Raw genomic sequence first — 19,540 nt, forward strand, 5'->3', positions numbered from 1 at the left:
AGCAGTTGTGGTCCACGATTGGGCAGACTATAATCATGAGATACTCAGACAATTGAGTGACACCAATACCTATACCACCCTGACCGCAAACCCAATACCTCTGTTCAAAGTACAGGTTTACAACACATTAAAATTAGGTCACACAAGTGGCTGGCTTGACAAGAACACAGTTGACTATCTGACTGTTATATGCCCTATAATCTACACCCTCCCTAAAATACACAAAAACGCCTTTCACCCTCCGGGTAGGCCAATAATCTTTGCACACTATTCACTTCTTCAACCGCTTGCAATATACATTGACTCTTCTACAACCCATCATGCAACTTGGAGACAGCTACATCCGTGACACATCGGACTTTCTATCAAAATGAAATGCTGTAACCGGGACCTTAATGGTGTGATCCTTGCCACTATGGAGGTTGGATCGCTCTATACCATTATCCCTCACCAAGAAAGCATAGAAGTGCTCAGACAAGCACTGATTACACACCAACAACATTCTATAAGATTCCGCGAAAGGGGCTACTCCACCACAAACATCAATGGATGCCTCAAGAAGCGAGGCGTAAATTCTCTAGTGACCCTAGGAACATTAGGGACAAACCAGCAAGAATGGTATACACAACCACCTTCGATAACATGGCACCTACAATCAACAAATCAATTAGCCAACATTAACAGATCATCAACTCTGACCCACAACTGCATCTGTCAAAAACCATGATGGCATATAAGAAAGCACCCAACCTGAAGCAACTACTACTGAGACCTACTATACAACCAAATACACCCCAGAACACCACTTGGCTACTGGAACGACGCCCTGGATGTTTCAAGTGCAGTGGATGCACCACATGCAGGAGCATGCTCACTGGCCCAAAATTCCCACATCCCCACACTGGACAACCAGTGAAGATAAAATTTAGACTACATTGCAATATGGACCACCTGGTCTATATCTTGACATGCCCTTGTGGGCTCTATTATGTGGGAATGACCAGAAGGAAATTTAGAGAAAGAATGGCCAATCACAGGCTCTCCATCCACCAAGCACTGGAATCAGGAACAGTTGACTACCAGTACCAAGACACTTCATTAAAGCAAGACATAACGTACCAGACCTAAGATGCAAGCTTATTGACTGGATACCACCGCCACCGAGAGGAGGAGACAGAACACTACTACTTCGCAAGAAAGAGAGTAAATAGATCTACAAACTGGACACTATCGCACCCAGAGGAATGAATGAAAATAACCCTTTCTCAATCTTTCTACAACAAAGTCCATGTTGACAATGTTTTCTGAGTGGACTGATACTTCTAATATATACAATATGACCCATCCAATGCAACTTTGAAATTGGAATTTTTCATGATTTTTCATAGTGTTCCCATTTTTCTCCCCTACGGTGCACCATTCCAACGGTAACGGACGAGTGCTACCCACATATAGATAAAACACCCCCCCCCCCATAGACCACTCTCCTCACATATAATGAGTAACTATGCTGGCCCTTTTTCTGATCCAGCATTAAATAAACCCAATTACGTACAGGCGGCTCACGGTGTCACACCCCCTACTAGACCTTTTACCGCAATACTATGCTTGGACCTAGATCCCAGCAACGGATAGATCCTGGGCTATCCACAACCACCAACATCTGCTACAGACGTGCAATATACAAATTCACCAATTGGCCATTCCTTAGTACCATCACATAAACTCCAATATTCCAATAGTATGATAGAACCCGCAGTATGAGGGAATCCCGCAGTTCCACCCTGCTATAAACAATTTGAACCTCTGCACACAGATTATATATGTATGATTTATTGTCTGTGTGCCTCCTTGATTTGACCAATGCCTACAATATGACATATCCCAAATGTATTGCCTGTGTAAAGTATGATGTAAAGCGAGGTCTAGAACCATGGGTATCACCTCGGTGACCTAACCATCAACATATTAGATGTAGTGTAGCACCCACTAAGAGTACTATAGAGATTGGTAGTACCCGCATTAGTTCCAACAGTGATCCCCCATTACCACTAAGCTGCATTTAAGTAAATACACAGATGCTTTCTAACATCAGGAACATCACCCTAAATAATCCAGCAGCCAGTATGCGCACATAACGCATCAGCACCTACACACAGAGTATCAGGCGCTGTACCTGGTTTTAAAAAATCCCTTTTAAATTTTCTCTATTTTAAATGTATGCACATACCATTAGCACCAGCACTTTATTAACACCGCATACAGTAGACATATTTCCCCTTACATAATATTTTTGGTAGATGGATCACATAATTTTTATTAGTATTGTTTTGCACGTTTTCTTTGGAATGATATGTCGATACTGTAATATGCCATTCATGCACAGCAAGTGTTATGCACACGCAATATTATATGCATATAACTTAATTTGCACGTATGTTAATGTCTTTTTTACCCTGTGCACCCGTTTCTAGGTTCCCCGCCAGCTGAGACGCACCATAGACTAGTTATGCAGGGAGATCACCTAGGAGACCAAGACGCTTGCGGGTCATGCACAGCGCCTGAACATCTCCCTCCACCTAACATCCGGCAACGGCCAACTTCCGTTTTCCGGAAAAGCAGCGTGAGCAGCGGGCGGGGACCCACACGGGGCACCGGCGGGAAGACATCCTATTTAAGGTAAGACTTCACTATGTTACACTGTCTCACCCACACGCTTTGATAAAGGAGCGAGAGCTCAGAAACGTCAGCAGCAGCATGTATCTTTGAATACACTTTTTCTTTGATCAAGACCTCTGAGTGCCGTTGTCTTATTCCCACTGAATATATATATATATATATATATATATATATATATATATATAGAAGTAAAAGATGTGGGCGCTTCAATAGTGTATTACCACTTTTAAAACTTTTTATTGAAATGAAAGATCAGAACAAAGAGGTAGGGTCACGTACCGCAAACTGCGGCTGTTACCTGCCCCTGGTGTGTACAGCATGAACCGAGTACTTCATACCGAGAAACAGTTGGAGAGGTTACACTCTTCAAATCTCCAAAGGCATAAGATCACAGAGATGCTAGGCCACGCCCCTACGCGTTTCGTCACACCGGACTTCATCAGAGGGCTGGCCTAGCGTCAGGGTAACTCCTCTTACATAGTATCAGCGCACATGCGGCGAGTTTATACAATAATTAGCCCATGGATTGCTTGTCAGATTTTCTAACCTAAAACAGCATATAAAATAGCAGGGAGTTCCTATTTTCTCCCTCTTAAGTTAAAAACCCAAGCAATTTAAATGATTGCGATATGATTATATCGGAATACATGCACATATTACATGAAAAACTCTTAAAAAGCATTTTTTTGCTTAAACAAAAATATTTTGGGGGTAAAAATATCATGAAAAATAATCAAATAAATCAGCATAATACAGATAAGAAATGTATGGGAAACATATATGCACTCCCACATGTGCAAATGACAGCAGCATACACTAGTACATTACATAATATTAGCAGAAATTGATTATGACAATTTGTTTAAAAAAAGGAGTAATCTCCATCCCTTCGTTTAATCCCTATGGGATACAGAGTGTCTAACTTGTAAATCCAATATGACTCTCTTTTAAGTAGCAGAGTACTGTATCTTTATTTCCAGCTCTTATATCCAGAACTACATGCTCCAATCCCTTGAACCGCATACCTTCTGGGTTACCTGCTTGGCAGGTCTTAAAGTGCCGGGGTACACTATGAGATGTTATACCATTTTTGATATTGCGGTAGAGCTCTAAAATGCGGATTTTGAGCATTATTTTTGTTTGGCCCACGTAGCACTTGCCACAAGGACAATGAGTAGGTAGACCACATATGCTGTAAGACAATTCATTGCCCCTTTAAGAGAGAAACTTTGTTTATTTTTACCCTCAATTTTTTTCATATTTTTCATTCCATGCGGACACATCTTACATTTGCCACATTTATAAAAACCTGGTAAGGAAGGCATCTGATACAGATTAGCCGGTACAGGGTCTACACATAGTAAGCTTGGTGCAAGTCTTGTTTTTAACGTATTTGCTCTCCTGAATATTAATTCAGGACGAGGATCTACTACTTCTTGTAGGTAAGTGTCCATCTTAATTATCGACCAATGTTTTGTAATGATATGTCTAATATCATTACTTCTGTTGTTGAATTTGGTGACAAATGGACAGAATTATTGCGACTTGACTCTACTCGCATTTTTTTCTTTTATATACGAACAAATCCTTCCTCTCTAGTTTTCTACATCGGTCGATGGCTGTCTGAATAGGTTCAGGATACCCTTTTTCTCTAAAATGCCCGCAGTAGGTTTCAACTTGTTTGTCAAATAACTCTAGATTGCTGCAATTACGTCTCAGATGCAGCAGTTGAGAATAGGGAAGGTTGTCTTTCCACTTTTTGTGATGACAACTCGTGTAATCTAGGTAGTTGTTTGAGTCTACTGTCTTAAAAAATGTTGAGGTTTCAATGGTGTATCCCTTATCACCAGAAACTTCTACTGCCCTAAGATTCAAATCCAAAAAATCCACCGTGTTATTCTCAAATTTGTAAGTAAATGACAAATTGTATGTTTTCATATGCAGGTATTGGATGAAATCTACAAATTGTTCTTGAGTCCCTGACCATACCACGATCAAATCGTCAATATATCTTTTGTATGTGACAATAAATTGAGAAAAGGGATTGTGATCATATATGTTCCTTCTCCCATTCACCTAGGTACAGATTTGCGTACCCCGGTGCGCAAATCGTACCCATCGCACTACCGCATTGCTGGTGAAAATATTCACCCAGAAAAGTAAAATAGTTGGATTCCAACACATATTTTAAACATTTCACAATAAAGCACCTTTTTTCCTCCGAGAGGGTTAAATCACGTAACAGTACCCTATGTTTACATTCTGCCGAAGGTCCATAAAAACCAGTCCTCTCCCCCTGGTCGCCCCATTGTATTGGGGATCGGTTCCCTGTCATCTAGGGTATCAGAATGGGTTGATTTTTATTAGAACAAATATGTTCCTGAATTACAGTCAAATGTCAAAGATTCCACCACAGTTCTCCAAATTAAGGAACAACTAAAATGGGAAGAAAATGCATGTTGGGGGACTATAGACATAAACTCACTGTACACATCAATACCCCATGACAAAGGACTAGAATGTATACATAGGGTACTGTTACGTGATTTGACCCTCTCGGAGGAAAAAAAGGTGCTTTATTGTGAAATGTTTAAAATATGTGTTGGAATCCAACTATTTGACTATTTAACTAATAGAAGCCCACTTTTCTGCAGCGCTGTTTTTTTTTCAATTGTTGGAAATTCTATTTCTTGGGTTTCCTTTATTGGGGAGATTGATGGTCCCCAGAAATTTACCAGCTGCTTGCTATTTAATTAGCACCACTTTTTGCACCTGATCAAGAGTATTTGTTGTATTTTTCCAGGGTTGGATATATACTCCATTAGGGGCACTCACCGCAGTTCACGCAATGAAGTTTTATTAGTGGTACATTACCAATCAAGTTTCATGTAGGTCTACATTTTGGTGGCCTTTCTCAAGACACAGCAGCAGTTGACGTCCACACACAGCTCAAGAGTCAGGATACTGACTCTTGAACTGATGGTGAGTACCCTTATTGGAGTATATATCCAACCCTGATATATATATATATATATATATATATATATATATATATATATATATATATATATATATATATATATATATATATATATATATATATATATATATATATAGTAAGTTAGAAATAACAGGCAGCGGCACTCAGTCGGGAATTTTCACGTGTATTTCAAAAAATCACAGCATAAGCCAACATTTCGGGGATTAAGCGCCCCTTTGTCAAGGTGTAGTGAAGGGGCGCTTAATCCCCGAAACGTTGGCTTATGCTGTGATTTTTTGAAATACACGTGAAAATTCCCGACTGAGTGCCGCTGCCTGTTATTTCTAACTTACTACAAATCGCCTCCAGAAGGCACCCGGGTAACTGTATAAGAGAGGGAGTGCCGGACCGAACCACCAGACCTATATATATATATATATATATATATATATATATATATATATATATCCCAATAATCCACCACACGCTTACAGGGATTATTAAGCCAAATGAAGGGTCGGCTGCCTGACCACAGTGTCCCCTGAGGGTTGAGGGACCAAACAAACAATACAAAACCCAAATGTGGTATGGCGCCTACAGTTTATAGATAATGTCCACACATCTGGTGATCCAACGTTAATTGAAGCAAACTAGGTTAGTTTATCCAATAACTTGTTTATTTAGTCGATCTTGATGTCACAGGCAAAACAATGTACACACGTCTCAACGCATTTCGTCTACAGTGACTTCATCAGGGGAACAATGTAAACAGTCTTACTAGAGAGATTTGTATCTCCCAATATTTCTTAGGGGAGAGATATCTCTTCCTTCTTAGAGATTTCTTATATCACGCCTTTATTATATCCTAGAAAACTTGGTCATTTATATGATGTGTAAACATACATCAATAGGTGAACAAACCTATATGGGTTTAAAAACTTAAACTTCCATCCCTGTACTGTGAAAACCAATGTATACCGGTAATAAAGATGAAAAAAAAATAATAGCAAGAGGGTTTCTCTCAATGGAACATCTGTCTCCAACAGGGAAGTGCTGCAGGACTTTACCTTGCTGTGTAGTATAAAATCCATAACAAGCAACGTAATTACCATCAGATGCAAGAACTCCGAACACCTGCACCTCACATATCTGGAGATAATCTTCTCTTCCGGGAATCACAACGTTCACGTATCGGCCAATCATATCATTGCACTGATAGGTTGCGGAAGCTCCAGGAGCTATGGATGTAATCTTTGCACATCTGCAGGAGAAATGTAGGATTGTGGACTGGAAGTCATTAGATACATAGTATGGCGTATTCATGGAGGACAATTACAAAGGAAATACATATTGTAAGTGACTTTATAAAAACAAAAATGGCTGCATGACTTATGTCAAATATACTTTTACAGTATTGCACAAGCATATCAAACTTAAGCCCCTTACATACTTGACAATATATAGTTAACAATATGAGCGATATCAATATCATTAATTATATATAGTTTATATTGTTAAACATATACACTCAATATCATTAACTATGCAAACTCCCGCAAGCAGCTTTAATGATATTGTTCAATGTGTTTGCACTAGATGATTCGTCATTAACGAGCGAGTCGTCTACTGTGTAACCAGCTGATATATTACTGTACATTCGCTTTAGACAAGATAAACTGCATAAAGTCCAACAATAAACCTAACAAAAATAATACATTATAAAACACCTTTCATTATCTATCTATCTATCTATCTATCTATCTATCTATCTATCTATCTATCTATCTGTCTGTCTGTCTGTCTATCATCTATCTGTCTGTCTGTCTGTCTGTCATCCTCTTTTGATGAAATGCTTTGTTAGTTTGTTCTTCTGTTCCCCAGTTTCTACATGGTCTTTCAGTGTATCTTGCCTGGATTCATTCCGTCTGCACCTAGGCTACAATTACTGTGTGTGTGTGAAACTATGGTCAGCTCTCCCTAATTAGACACTTAAGAAACTCTAGCCCAGTGTTCTGACAGCTGTAACCACTTAGCTCCCTGCTAGCAGTGGTTCAGCATTCTCCATTTGAACTGTCACTGAATTGCTCTGTGGGTAGCAACAATCTGGGTGTAGCATTTTATTCTCCTCTGCAATCAGCTCTTTGGTGTCTGGATTATGAGAGCCAGCATTCCCTGTGCATTCTTTGGAGTTAGGCTTCAGTGTTTTATGGCCTACTAGGCCTCTCTCCACTTCAAAGCCTACCTGAAGTACTGACATCACAGGGTCTGATCATCTGACCATGATCTATCCAATCCTGTGTCAGCCTGAGTCTCTCTGAATCACCTGACTGTAGTCATCAATCACCTAAGTATAAATAGAGAGAACTGGGATTGAAAGGCTGTCAGTTCCTCTACGCTCCTCTGGGTCTCACAGCTTAGTATTTGAGCCTCCTGCATGAGTAATACTGACTACCCTGGTTCATATGAACCTCTTCGCCTGTATCCATCCACTCTAAAGCTATAATCTGGTTTACAGTCCAGTTCACAGTCTGCTTCCATTCATATCCAGTATCTAGCTCGGTCCAGTTCTAGTCATATCCAGAATCCAGTCCACTCCAGTCGTATCCAGCATCCAATCTGGTCCATTCCTATTCATATCCAGCATCCAGCCTGGTCTCAGCATCCAGCCTGGTCCAGTCCTAGTCATATTCAGCATCCAGCCCAGTCAGTTGTATCCAGCATCCAGTCCGGTCCAGTCCTATCAATATCCAGCATCCAGCCCAGTCCAGTTGTATCCAGCATTTAGCCTGGTCCAGTCCTATTCATTTCCAGCATCCAGCCCGGTCCAGTTGTATCCAATCCAGTCCAGTCCTGTTCATATCCAGCCCAGTCCAGTTGTATCCAGCCAGTCCAGTCATATCCAGTATCCAGCATCCAACACAGTTCAGTTGTATCCAGTATCCAGTTCGGTCCATGTGTATGCAGTATCCAGTCTTTTTCATATCCAGCCCAGTCCAATTGTTTCCAGTATCAGGTCTGGTCCAGTTCTATCCAATATCCAGCCCGGTCCAGTCCTATTCATATCCAGCATCTGGCCTGGTCCAGTTGTATCCAGTATCCAGTCCTGTCCAGTTCTATTTAATATCCAGGCCAGTCTATAGGCACTGACAACCAGTACAATACAGTCATACAGACTATACATTCATCATTCTGCTATCAAAACCAACTCCCTGTTGATCCAGTGGTCAGAATTCGTCTCTCTCTGCTGAAACCCGGGTTCTATTGACGGTCAGGGATCGCTCTCTCTTTCTTTGCCTCCCTGTTTCCACCTACTTGCACAGATCTCACACACATATGCCAGGTTCACAAAACTCATAGGCATGACACTATGGGGTGCATTGATCAACCTAGAGCGATGCCGGCGCGGTGACATCGCCGGACATCGCATTGCGGTATTGTGAAATACCGCCTGGATGTATTATTAGAAGGGCACAGGGACAGGGAGCTGAAAGTAGCCCGTCCCTGCAAAGCCCTGACCCGGAAGCTGGGGGGTTCTGCGCATGCGCTGACCCCCGCCGACCCCTCTGACCGCACTGCCCCGCTCTGCAGTGGATCCCGCAGCCATAGGCTACGGTATACAGTTAAAATCCCGGCGGTCGGGATCCCGGCGTTCAGAATCCCGACGCCGGAATCCCGACCGCCAAAATCCCGACACTTTCTCCCTCCGTGAGTGTCCACGACACCCCTGGAGGGAGAATAAATTAGCGTGCCGAGCGTAGCGAGGCACCGGGCCCGCTGCGTGGCGAGCGCAGCGAGCCCACAAGGGGGGGCGATCCATGTCCCCTCCTTGTCGGGATTTTGGTGGTCGGGATTCCGGCAACGGGATTTTGAACGCTGGGATCCCGACCGCCGGGATTTCATACTGAATCCTAGGCTACAATGGGCTATCGCCATCCCAGAATGGCGATAGCCCATGGATGCAAAGCATGACTGCCCGATGTTGATACATCAGGCAGCTTCGCATTCCCCATAGAAACCTATGGGGGATGCGGCCGGCGGCGGTGCAGGGGGGATCGCAGCAGGGTACATTTAGATAATTTACATTTAGGTAATACTTAATATTTGCGGCTAAAACACCCGTTTTCGGGGATTTAGCCGCAAATATGGTTTGATAAATGGGCCCCTATGTATAATGTGACATCACCTTGGGTTGCTGTTTCCATTGTTGGCCAATGAGTTCCCAATAAGAATTTCAGCTCCGATCAGTTGTCCTCCTGTGCCATCACCTCTGGCAGTGACTATGACATGGTGGACCTTGTAGGACATCAGGAGGTCCACTCTCCACCAGGGGGAAAGCTCTTTATCAGAGTGAAAGCACGATCCCTGCATGTAGTACGGGTTCTGATTGCCATCTGCAGCATGCCGAGCCAGGGCCAAGAATTTCCATTCATTGCCGGTGTATACAGATGACTGTGTCACACGGCCCCGGAGAGCCACGTTCTCATATGCTGGAAGAAATTGAAAGACACTAAAGATTAGAATTTGAGATGGTCTACAAGTAAGTAATAGTAATGCAGTATAGCTCCTCATTAACGTACTGTAAAATAAACTAAGTGGTAAACCTACTAAGAATGTCAGCTTCATTCAGAAAGATTCTGTTATGTGGACGAATGGAGCTTATTTGCTAAGATTCTTATTTCTCAATGGTGAAATGATCTCTGTTTGGCTGCTGAGTTCACCAGAGCCGGCCCTGAAGCATTGCACAGATCAGTCAGAAGTGTGTGATGCTTCTATTTGTAAGGGGCCCATTTATCACCGTCCACATCTGAGGGTGTGGATGTGATCATATCGTCCAAACTGAGTACATTGCATGTATCACATGCAATTATCACATGCAAGGACAGAGCCTGTAATAAATCTGTCTCCCTGCAGTGAGTCATGAATGTCAGGATAAATACCCCAATGCTGTACTGTGCATGTGCCTCCACTACCGTCCCTGTTACGATGACCCTTCGCATGCCACCACCCCAACACACACTGATTTATACTCACCAATACTCCCAGGGATCACCTCCTGCAGCTCTGATGGTCTTAGGTGTTTCCTTCTCCTGTGACCCCTGGTGCTTTAAAGTGACCAGCCACATTGCAGCATCACTTTACTGCATCGGGTTCACAGCAAAATCCCTCACCAGTGCAGCTATCCCCAGACACATGGGAGGTGTGTATGGTTTTTACATATTTTTTATTTTTTTTTACACGGTGATCAGCCATTTTACATAAACAGCTGATCACACTTTCCGAGTCCATCAGACACACACAGCTGATCACACTGGCTGGGTCCATTGGACAAACACAGCTGATCACACTGGTCGGGTCAATCAGACACACACAGCTGATCACACTGGCTGGGTCCATCGGACAAACACAGCTGATCACACTGGTCGGGTCAATCAGACACACACAGCTGATCACACTGGCCGGGTCCATCACACACACACACAGCTGATCACACTGGCCGGGTCCATCGGACACACACAGCTGATCACTCTGGCCGGATCCATCACACACACACAGCTGATCACACTGGCCGGGTCCATCACACACACAGCTGATCACACTGACCGGGTCCATCACACACACACACAGCTGATCACACTGGCCGGATCCATCACACACACACACACACACACACAGCTGATCACACTGGCCAGGTCCATTACACACACACAGCTGATCACACTGGCCGGGTCCATCACACACACAGCTGATCACACTGGCCGGGTCCATCACACACACAGCTGATCACACTGGCCGGGTCCATCACACACACACACACACAGCTGATCACACTGACCGGGTCCATCAGACACACACAGCTGATCACACTGACCGGGTCCATCACACACACACACACACAGCTGATCACACTGACCGGGTCCATCAGACACACACAGCTGATCACACCGGCCGGGTCCATAGGACACACACAGCTGATCACACTGACCGGGTCCATCACACACACACAGCTGATCACACTGGCCGGGTCCATCAGACACACACAGCTGATCACACTGGCCGGGTCCATCAGACACACACACAGCTGATCACACTGGCCGGGTCCATCACACACACAGCTGATCACACTGACCGGGTCCATCACACACACACAACTGATCACACTGACCGGGTCCATCAGACACACACAGCTGATCACACCGGCCGGGTCCATAGGACACACACAGCTGATCTAACTGGCCGGGTCCATCAGACACACACAGCTGATCTAACTGGCCGGATCCATCAGACACACACAGCTGATCACACTGGCCGGGTCCATCAGACACACACAGCTGATCACACTGGCCGGGTCCATCAGACACACACAGCTGATCACACTGGCCGGGTCCATCAGACACACACAGCTGATCACACCGGCCGGGTCCATCAGACACACACAGCTGATCACACTGGTCGGGTCCATCAGACACACATAGCTGATCACACCGGCCAGGTCCATCAGACACACACAGCTGATCACTCTGGCCGGGTCCATCACACACACAGCTGATCACACTGACCGGGTCCCTCACACACACACAGCTGATCACACTGACCGGGTCCATCACACACACACAGCTGATCCCACTGGCCAGGTCCATAGGACACACACAGCTGATCTAACTGGCCGGGTCCATCAGACACACACAGCTGATCTAACTGGCCGGGTCCATCAGACACACACAGCTGATCACACTGGCCGGGTCCATCAGACACACACAGCTGATCACACTGGCCGGGTCCATCAGACACACACAGCTGATCACACTGGCCGGGTCCATCAGACACACATAGCTGATCACACCCGCCAGGTCCATCAGACACACACAGCTGATCACTCTGGCCGGGTCCATCAGACAGCTGATCACACTGGCCGGGTCCATCAGACACACACACACAGCTGATCACACTGGCCGGGTCCATCAGACACACACAAACGCACAGCTGATCACACCGGCCGGGTCCATCAGACACACACAGCTGATCACACTGGTCGGGTCCATCAGACACACACAGCTGATCACACTGGTCGGCTCCATCAGACACACACAGCTGATCACAGCGGCCGGGTCCATCAGACACACACAGCTGATCACACCGGCCGTGTCCATCAGACACACACAGCTGATCACACTGGTCAGGTCCATCAGACACACACAGCTGATCACACCGGCCGTGTCCATCAGACACACACAGCTGATCACACTGGCCGGGTCCATCAGACATACACAGCTGATCACACTGGCCGGGTCCATCAGACACACACAGCTGATCACAGCGGCCGGGTCCATCAGACACACACAGCTGATCACACTGGTCGGCTCCATCAGACACACACAGCTGATCACAGCGGCCGGGTCCATCAGACACACACAGCTGATCACACTGGTCGGCTCCATCAGACACACACAGCTGATCACAGCGGCCGGGTCCATCAGACACACACAGCTGATCACACCAGCCGTGTCCATCAGACACACACAGCTGATCACACTGGCCGGGTCCATCAGACACACAGCTGATCACACTGGTCAGGTCCATCAGACACACACAGCTGATCACACCGGCCGTGTCCATCAGACACACACAGCTGATCACACTGGCCGGGTCCATCAGACATACACAGCTGATCACACTGGCCGGGTCCATCAGACACACACAGCTGATCACACTGGCCGGGTCCATCAGACACACAGCTTGTCACGGCTAAAGGGCTGGATGGAGTCGTGTGGTGCACAGGAACTGGAGACGGACCAGGAGGAGTAGGATTGAAACGTGCCGGTTTAATAACGGATTTCATAAATGATAAACTTCACTCAAATACTTCTTTAAGTGACAGTTGGATAACTTAAATAGAGTCCAGCACAATACTAATAACGGGCAGGTAAATCTGGAAACGTATACTTGATGAGCCAGAGTACATAGAGGAAGATCCGGAAAGAGGTTGATTTGATGATAGAAGAAATGGATCCGGATGACTGAAAGATGATGGAATGAATGAGTTGAATGAAGAAGGACAGCGGAAAGCTGAGCAGGGTAATTCTGGGACACAAGCAGGAACAAGCACTAGGTAGGACTTGCAGCATTGGTGTCAGGAGAAAACTTCCTTGTAGAAAGATGCAGGGAGCAAGGCACCAGAGTCAGGAGAGAAAGAGCCAGGATCCGGGAATCAGCTAGGAGTTGTGAATGACTCCAAAGACTCATTGCACTGACACTGAACAGCCTAGGCAGATCCCCTATATCCCCAGGGGGCGGCTGCCATTGGCTGACAGCGCAGGAAGAGGAGGGAACCTCCACTCTGGGCCAATCTGTCTCCTGCCCTCAACCAAGATGGCGACGCCGGCCTCCCCTGCTGCCATCCCTACCTGGAGCTGCCCCTACTCGCACGCCGCAGCCTGGGACCTGCACACGCTAGCCGGCGGCGGGCGCGGACGGGTGAGTACTGTACCCGCCGCGCTCCGTCGCGGCTACGTGTGACAGTACCCCCCCTTTTCAGGGTGACCCCAGGGCGCCTATGGGCCTTGTGAGGATTTCTCTGAAGAAATTGCTTTATCAGCTTCGGAGCGTGAAGATCAATGGAATCCACCCAAGAGTTCTCTTCGGGACCAAACCCAACCCATTCCACCAGATACTGGGTACGAGATTTGCGGCAGCGAGAGTCTATAATGCGTCTTACCTCGAATTCAGCCCCACTCTCGGAGTTAATCTTGGGCGGTTTGGGAATCCTATTTTGATAAGAGTTCAACCTTAAAGGCTTGAGGAGGGACACATGGAAGGAATTCGAAATCCTTAGGGAAGGAGGAAGTTGAAGTCTATAAGCGACCGGATTAATGACTTGGATGATAGGGTATGGCCCAATGAACCGAGGAGCCAGCTTCATAGAGGGCAGACGGAGGCGTATATGGCGGGTAGACAGCCATACCCGGTCTCCGACTTTCAATCGGGGCGCTGCCCTTCTTTTTCTGTCTGCCATCCTCTTGTATCGGGCGGAAGATTTAAGAAGAGCGGTGTGGACTTCTGACCAGATTTTAGCAAAGCGTTGTAATGAAGTGGTTGCTGCAGGAACTTCGGAAGAGGATAATTCTGAGAAATCCGGAGACCGTGGATGTTTGCCGAATACTGTAAAGAAGGGAGTGGTTCCGGAGGAAGAGTGATAGGAGTTGTTATGCATATATTCTGCCCACGGGAGAAGATCCACCCAGTCATCTTGGGAAGACGAGACAAACAGTCGTATAAAGGCCTCCAAGTCTTGATTCACCCGTTCTGTCTGGCCGTTGGTCTGGGGGTGAAAGGCAGTGGAAAACTTGAGTTTGACCTGTACCGTGGCACAGAGAGCTCTCCAGAACTTTGCAACGAACTGTACTCCGCGGTCGGATACAATCTCTTTGGGCAGTCCGTGGAGTTTAAAAATGGTTGAGATAAACAGCTGGGCCAGTACTGGAGCAGAGGGGAGACCTTTTAGTGGGAAAAAATGGACCATTTTAGAGAATCGGTCAACCACTACCCAGATTGCAGTATGACCTTTTGAGGGAGGTAGTTCACAAATGAAGTCCATTGACAGATGGGTCCATGGTTCTGTGGGAATGGTTAGAGGGCGGAGAGGACCAGCGGGAGTTGTTCTGGGCACCTTATGCTGAGCACATCTCACACAAGAGGCGACGAAGTTGGTTACGTCGTGGCGGATGGTTGGCCACCAATAAGAACGTGACAGGAACATCAAGGTCTTTTGTGCTCCTGCGTGCCCTGCGAAGCGGTAAGAATGTGCCCATGTCAATATTTTCTTGCGGAGTTCGGGGGGAACAAACGTTTTACCTGGAGGAGGAGATGGCTGTATGGTTACTTGGGCGAAGACCACCGGATCGAGGATTGGACGAGGAGGTGTCTCTAGGTCAGAAGTCGTCTCAAAGGAGCGGGATAGAGCGTCCGCCTTAGTATTCGTGGTTCCAGGTCGGAATTTAATTTGGAAATCAAAGCGTTCAAAAAACATCGCCCAACGGGCTTGGCGGGCAGTAAGGCACTGAGCCTGTTTAAGAAAGGACAGATTTTTGTGGTCTGAATACACGGTGATCTTATGCCATGCCCCCTCCAGAAGGTATCGCCACTCCTCTAACGCAGCCTTGACTGCAAGCAACTCCTGTTCCCCGATGGGGTAATTCCTCTCTGCCGGAAGGAATTTTTTGGAGAGGAAGGCACAAGGGTGTAATTCTTGATCCTCACCTTTTTGTGACAAGATGGCCCCGATCCCTTCCGAGGATGCATCCACCTCGAGAATGAAGGGCCTGTCGAGGTCTGGTTGGAGGAGGATTGGTGCCGTCACGAATGCTCTTTTTAACTGCTGGAAGGCAGAGGATGCTTCGGGCGACCATCGGCTTGGATCAGCTCCTTTGCAAGTGAGAGCAGTGAGGGGAGCAGCGATAGTAGAGAAGTTCCGGATAAATCGCCGGTAATAGTTTGAGAACCCTAGGAATCTCTGAATTCCTTTGAGCGTTGTGGGGGCTGCCCAGTCTTGGATGGCTCTCACCTTCTCTGGGTCCATCTCTATCCCAGTGGCGGAGAGAATGTGACCCAAGAATGGAATGGACGTGACCTCAAAAACGCACTTCTCCAACTTACAGAACAGTTGATTTTGGCGAAGACGTCGTAGGACTTCGGACACTGTCTGTCTGTGAAGTTGAAGATTTGGAGAGAAGATGAGTATATCGTCTAGATAGACTACGATGGAGTGGTACAGCAAGTCCCGAAAGATATCATTTACAAACTGTTGGAAGACGGCGGGGGCGTTACAAAGGCCGAAGGGCATCACCAGGTATTCATAGTGACCGTCGCGCGTATTAAAAGCCGTCTTCCACTCGTCACCTGGACGGATCCGGATCAAATTGTAGGCCCCTCGCAGGTCCAATTTAGTAAAGATTGCCGCCCCTCTGATCTTGTCGAATAGTTCTGCGATAAGGGGTAAGGGATAGCGGTTTTTAATGGTGATGTCGTTCAGGCCCCTATAGTCGATACATGGCCGAAGACCGCCATCCTTCTTTTTCACAAAGAAAAACCCGGCCCCGGCCGGAGAAGTAGATGGTCGAATGAAACCTTTGTTTAAGTTCTCTTGAATGTACGAGGACATGGCCTCAGTCTCGGGTAGCGACAGAGGATAGATGCGGCCACGAGGAGGGAATTTCCCGGCCACCAGTTCTATCGGGCAGTCCCAAGGACGGTGAGGAGGCAGGGTGTCGGCACCTCCTTTACTGAAGACATCTGTAAATGAACGGTATGGTGCGGGTATAGACAAGGGTGGAGCTGAAGAGGATGAAGGACAGTTATCCTCATGTTGTGGATGGGTCTGGTAGACCGGAAGGATCTGAGGAATGCAGGTAGACTGGCAATCTGTTCCCCAGGCCTTGACCTCCATATTGGTCCAATCGATGTGTGGGTTATGTTTAGAGAGCCAGGGAAGGCCCAGGACCATTGGATGTGAGGACTGTGGAAGAATGAGGAATTCGAGGGTCTCTTGATGTAGAGCTCCTATGAGCAGTGTCACCGGGGTGGTCTGATGGGTGATTTGTCCACTACGAATTCGACTCCCATCCACTGCAGTGAGGACCAGCGAATGATCCAGGGGTTGCACCGGCAGGGCATGTTGGGTGACAAAAGAAGACGAAAGGAAATTTCCCGCTGCCCCAGAGTCCAATAGGGCCTGAACTCTTTTTCTCCCTTGGGGACACACAAGGGTAACCGGAATGGTGGAATCAGAAGAAGAGGGAGATGGAAGCAAGACTCCTAATCGGACCTCCCTCGTGGAGATTAGGAGCGGTCGTTTCCCGGCCGCAGCGGGCAGGAAGCCAACAGGTGAGCTGAGGAGCCACAGTACATGCACAGATTCTCTCGCCGTCTTCGGGACTTCTCTTCGAGAGAAAGACGAGAGCGGTTGATTTGCATGGGCTCATCTGTTGACACCGCAGGAGGCGGGGTTGGTCTGGAAGCGGGTGCGACATTGGAAGGGAATCGAGGGCGAAGGCGATCAGAGCGATTCCTCTCAAGTTGGCGTTCTTGGAGTCGCAGATCGACCTTGTTACATAATGAAATGAGTTCAGCCAGGGTGGAAGGAGAATCGTGAGTTGCTAACTCGTCCTTGATGCGGCCGGCTAGGCCGTTCCAGAAGGCAGAGACGAGAGCCTCTTCGTTCCATCTGAGTTCGGAAGCCAGGGTTTGAAATTGCACAACATATTGTCCCACTGGGCGACTGCCCTGACGAATTCTTAGGATCTCCGTGGCTGCGGAGGACACTCTGCCAGGCTCGTCGAAGATGCGACGGAAGGAAGCCACAAATTCTTCATAGTTGTTGAGGATGGGATCCGCACGCTCCCAGAGGGGGGACACCCACTCCAGGGCTGGGCCCGCCAGTAGGGACACGATGTAAGCCACCCGAGTCTTGGGAGAGGGGAAATTGGAAGGCTGGAGGGTAAAATGGACGTCACATTGATTCAGGAATCCTCGACACCCCCTTGGGGACCCGTCATATTTACTGGGGGTTGACAGCTGCAGATGGTGAGGAGCAGCTGGCCCCGGAGAAGCAGCAGAGGCCGAAGCTCCGGAGGTAGGTGCTGCCGAAACTGAGGGAGCCGCCTGAGGTGGTGACAAGGTCTGGAGGAATTGAGCCACTTGACGCTGGGTAGCCTCTACTTGTTCCAAGCGAGCCATGATGCCTTGAAGAACATCCGTCATGGAGGCCTGTGCTTCACCCGATTCCATCGGGTCAGTGCAAACTGTCACGGCTAAAGGGCTGGATGGAGTCGTGTGGTGCACAGGAACTGGAGACGGACCAGGAGGAGTAGGATTGAAACGTGCCGGTTTAATAACGGATTTCATAAATGATAAACTTCACTCAAATACTTCTTTAAGTGACAGTTGGATAACTTAAATAGAGTCCAGCACAATACTAATAACGGGCAGGTAAATCTGGAAACGTATACTTGATGAGCCAGAGTACATAGAGGAAGATCCGGAAAGAGGTTGATTTGATGATAGAAGAAATGGATCCGGATGACTGAAAGATGATGGAATGAATGAGTTGAATGAAGAAGGACAGCGGAAAGCTGAGCAGGGTAATTCTGGGACACAAGCAGGAACAAGCACTAGGTAGGACTTGCAGCATTGGTGTCAGGAGAAAACTTCCTTGTAGAAAGATGCAGGGAGCAAGGCACCAGAGTCAGGAGAGAAAGAGCCAGGATCCGGGAATCAGCTAGGAGTTGTGAATGACTCCAAAGACTCATTGCACTGACACTGAACAGCCTAGGCAGATCCCCTATATCCCCAGGGGGCGGCTGCCATTGGCTGACAGCGCAGGAAGAGGAGGGAACCTCCACTCTGGGCCAATCTGTCTCCTGCCCTCAACCAAGATGGCGACGCCGGCCTCCCCTGCTGCCATCCCTACCTGGAGCTGCCCCTACTCGCACGCCGCAGCCTGGGACCTGCACACGCTAGCCGGCGGCGGGCGCGGACGGGTGAGTACTGTACCCGCCGCGCTCCGTCGCGGCTACGTGTGACACAGCTGATCACACCGGCCGTGTCCATCAGACACACACACACACAGCTGATCACACTGGCCGGGTCCATCAGACACACACAGCTGATCACACCGGCCGTGTCCATCAGACACACACACACAGCTGATCACACTGGCCGGGTCCATCAGACACACACAGCTGATCACACTGGTCGGGTCCATCAGACACACACAGCTGATCACACCGGCCGTGTCCATCAGACACACACACACAGCTGATCACACCGGCCTGGTCCATCAGACACACACAGCTGATCACTCTGGCCGGGTCCATCAGACACACCCAC

The 19,540-nt window shown here is 47.4% G+C and overlaps 1 protein-coding gene across 1 annotated transcript in view; it reads right to left on the reverse strand.

Moving 5' to 3' along the window:
- LOC146063100 (uncharacterized) overlaps positions 1-19,540 on the reverse strand; it is an 84,452-nt gene that overhangs the window by 36,279 nt on the left and 28,633 nt on the right. The window contains exons 3-4 of the mRNA XM_083175114.1: positions 9,843-10,146; positions 6,727-6,920 (exon numbers count right to left, since the gene is read on the reverse strand). Of these exons, the coding sequence (XP_083031240.1) occupies positions 6,727-6,920; positions 9,843-10,146 (498 nt within the window). The remainder of the gene's footprint in view (positions 1-6,726; positions 6,921-9,842; positions 10,147-19,540) is intronic.

This window comes from Crinia signifera, chromosome 3 (assembly GCF_055691185.1).
Source record: "Crinia signifera chromosome 3, ASM5569118v1, whole genome shotgun sequence".
NCBI lineage: Eukaryota > Metazoa > Chordata > Amphibia > Anura > Myobatrachidae > Crinia > Crinia signifera.